The sequence below is a fragment of the Belonocnema kinseyi genome, chromosome 5, assembly GCF_010883055.1.
Source record: "Belonocnema kinseyi isolate 2016_QV_RU_SX_M_011 chromosome 5, B_treatae_v1, whole genome shotgun sequence".
Taxonomy (NCBI): Eukaryota; Metazoa; Arthropoda; class Insecta; order Hymenoptera; family Cynipidae; genus Belonocnema; species Belonocnema kinseyi.
This window is the reverse complement of record NC_046661.1, coordinates 131,609,508-131,611,641: the sequence shown is the minus strand read 5'-3', so window position 1 is coordinate 131,611,641 and position 2,134 is coordinate 131,609,508. Positions and strand designations below refer to the sequence as shown.

The following is a 2,134-nucleotide window of genomic DNA, read 5'->3' as shown; positions in this document are numbered from 1 at the left end:
TCTTTCTAAATTTTTCGAGGAATTTTACAAAAAAAAAATGGTATTATTTTGAATCCTTAAAAAGTTTTTAAATTTCTTGTTCGAAATCTTCAAAAATCTACCTCTTTTTTAACATTCTGAAATATTTAAATTATTTTTAAGATTTTTAATTTGAACAAATCGATTAAAATCCTTAAAATAACTGTGTGGTAGCTCTGCATGACGAAAAAAAAGGGTGGAATGAAATAGAAAAATTGTGAAACCTACTCGACAGTTCCAAATAAATTTTCAGCAACTGGAACAATTTTGCAGGAAACATTGGCGTCGTTTCTAGCTATAAAAACGGGCATTTTCGTCGGATCGTCTCTCCAATATCCAAAGTGCAATCCGTCCTTGTCGTTTCCTTTTAAAATGGTCTGAAATTCCGGAGGGTCGTAGAAATATCTCCAGTGCGTCAAAATTGTACCCTTGTCCTCAATTTGCGAAAATTTACCGCCCAGAAGAAGATCGAAGGGCCCGACGAGTTTCAAATCGACAATTTTCAGAGCCAGGGCAGGATTTTCCTTCGAGTTTTCCTTGCAGAAGTCGTAAAACTGGTAAAAATCTTGGGGCATTTCCGTTAGAAATAACTTGGAGATTTCCTGCTGATGATCCTCGGAAGACGAATTTTCATCAATTTTTCCATCTTTTTCTACAATTTTCGAATCAGATTTTTCAGTTTCCTTCTCGGGCGACGGGGAGAGTTCACGCTTTTTTTGCTCCTCCGAGCCTCTTTCGGAAGCTGCGACATCGTTCGTTTTTGACTGATCGATTTCCTCGGATTTTTTCTCTGGCGAGGATGAACATTCCGGAATTGCATCGGCACTATTATTCTGCTTTTTGTCGAGATGTTTCGCCTGCGGCGAACCAGGTGGCGTTTTCGTGGGCGAATCGGGATCGTCCTCGGCCTTCCTTTTCTCTCCCATCTCTAATTTTGTTGCATCTTCTTCCTTCTTTTTTTGCTGCAATTTTAACAGAATTTTTTCCATCTTTTTTTAACCACACTAAAAAAACAAGCACGCAATTTTTTAATTTAAATATAAAATTGGCATTAATACCAAATTTGTTTTTATCTCAGGGTGGCGATTTTAATTTTTAGAGTCAACTAAAAAAAAAACATATTCATATTTGTCGCAAAACGCGACAAATATCCTTGAAAACAAGAGAGCAAAGCATAAAAGATTAATTTTCTACCAAAAAGAAATACAAATTTTTCACAAAGTATCTGAGTTATGAACGAAATAGTTTTATTTTAAACAAATGGGAAGAACTTTCAAACCCATAGACGAATCTAGAAGAAAATGAGTTGAATTTTTAATCGGAAAATATGAATTTTCAACGCAAAAAGTCGAATTTCTTAATAAGAAGATTAATTTTCTACAAAAAAAATGCAAATTTTTAACAAAATACATGACTTTTCAATGAATTAATTGCATGTTTAACAAAAAAAGATAACTTTCTACCAAAAAAGATGAATTTTCAACCAAACAAGACAAATTTTTAAACAAGAAGATTAATTTTGTACTAAAAAAATGAATTTTCAACTGAGATTATGAATATTTACCTAGAACACTTTAATTTTCAACCAAACAGAAGCATTTTTAAACAAGAAAATAAATTTTGAAATAAAAAGATTCATTTTCTACAAAAAAATATAAAATTTTCAACAAGATACATACATTTTTAAAGAAATGGTCGAATTTTAAACTGAAAATTTTTTATTTTTATCCGAAAATGGAATAATTAAACTTTTATTTGAAAAAGTGAATTTTAACAAACAAAAAAAAACGTATTCTAAACAAAATGGTTCAATTTTTAAGCAGTGATGAATTTTCAAATAAAATAATTAATCTTCGACTGGAACAGTTAAATATTAAACCAAAAAAAAAGAACTTTGAACTAAAACTATGAATATTTAACTGGAACAATTGAATTTTCAACCAAAAAGATGAATTTATAAACCAGAAGAATAATTTTCAAATAAGAAAATATTACTTTTCCACAAAAAAAAAACATTTTTCAACAAAATACATGAATTTTTTAACAAAAAAGACACATTTTTACAACAAAAAAAAAGAACTTTCAAAACAAAAGACGAATCTTGAAGAAACAGAGT

General features: G+C 30.0%; 1 protein-coding gene across 1 annotated transcript in view; it reads right to left on the bottom strand.

The window, feature by feature from the left end:
* LOC117172777 (histone PARylation factor 1) overlaps positions 1 to 2,134 on the bottom strand; it is a 21,456-nt gene that overhangs the window by 9,324 nt on the left and 9,998 nt on the right. The window contains exon 2 of the mRNA XM_033360985.1: positions 247 to 980. Within this exon, the coding sequence (XP_033216876.1) occupies positions 247 to 980 (734 nt within the window). The remainder of the gene's footprint in view (positions 1 to 246; positions 981 to 2,134) is intronic.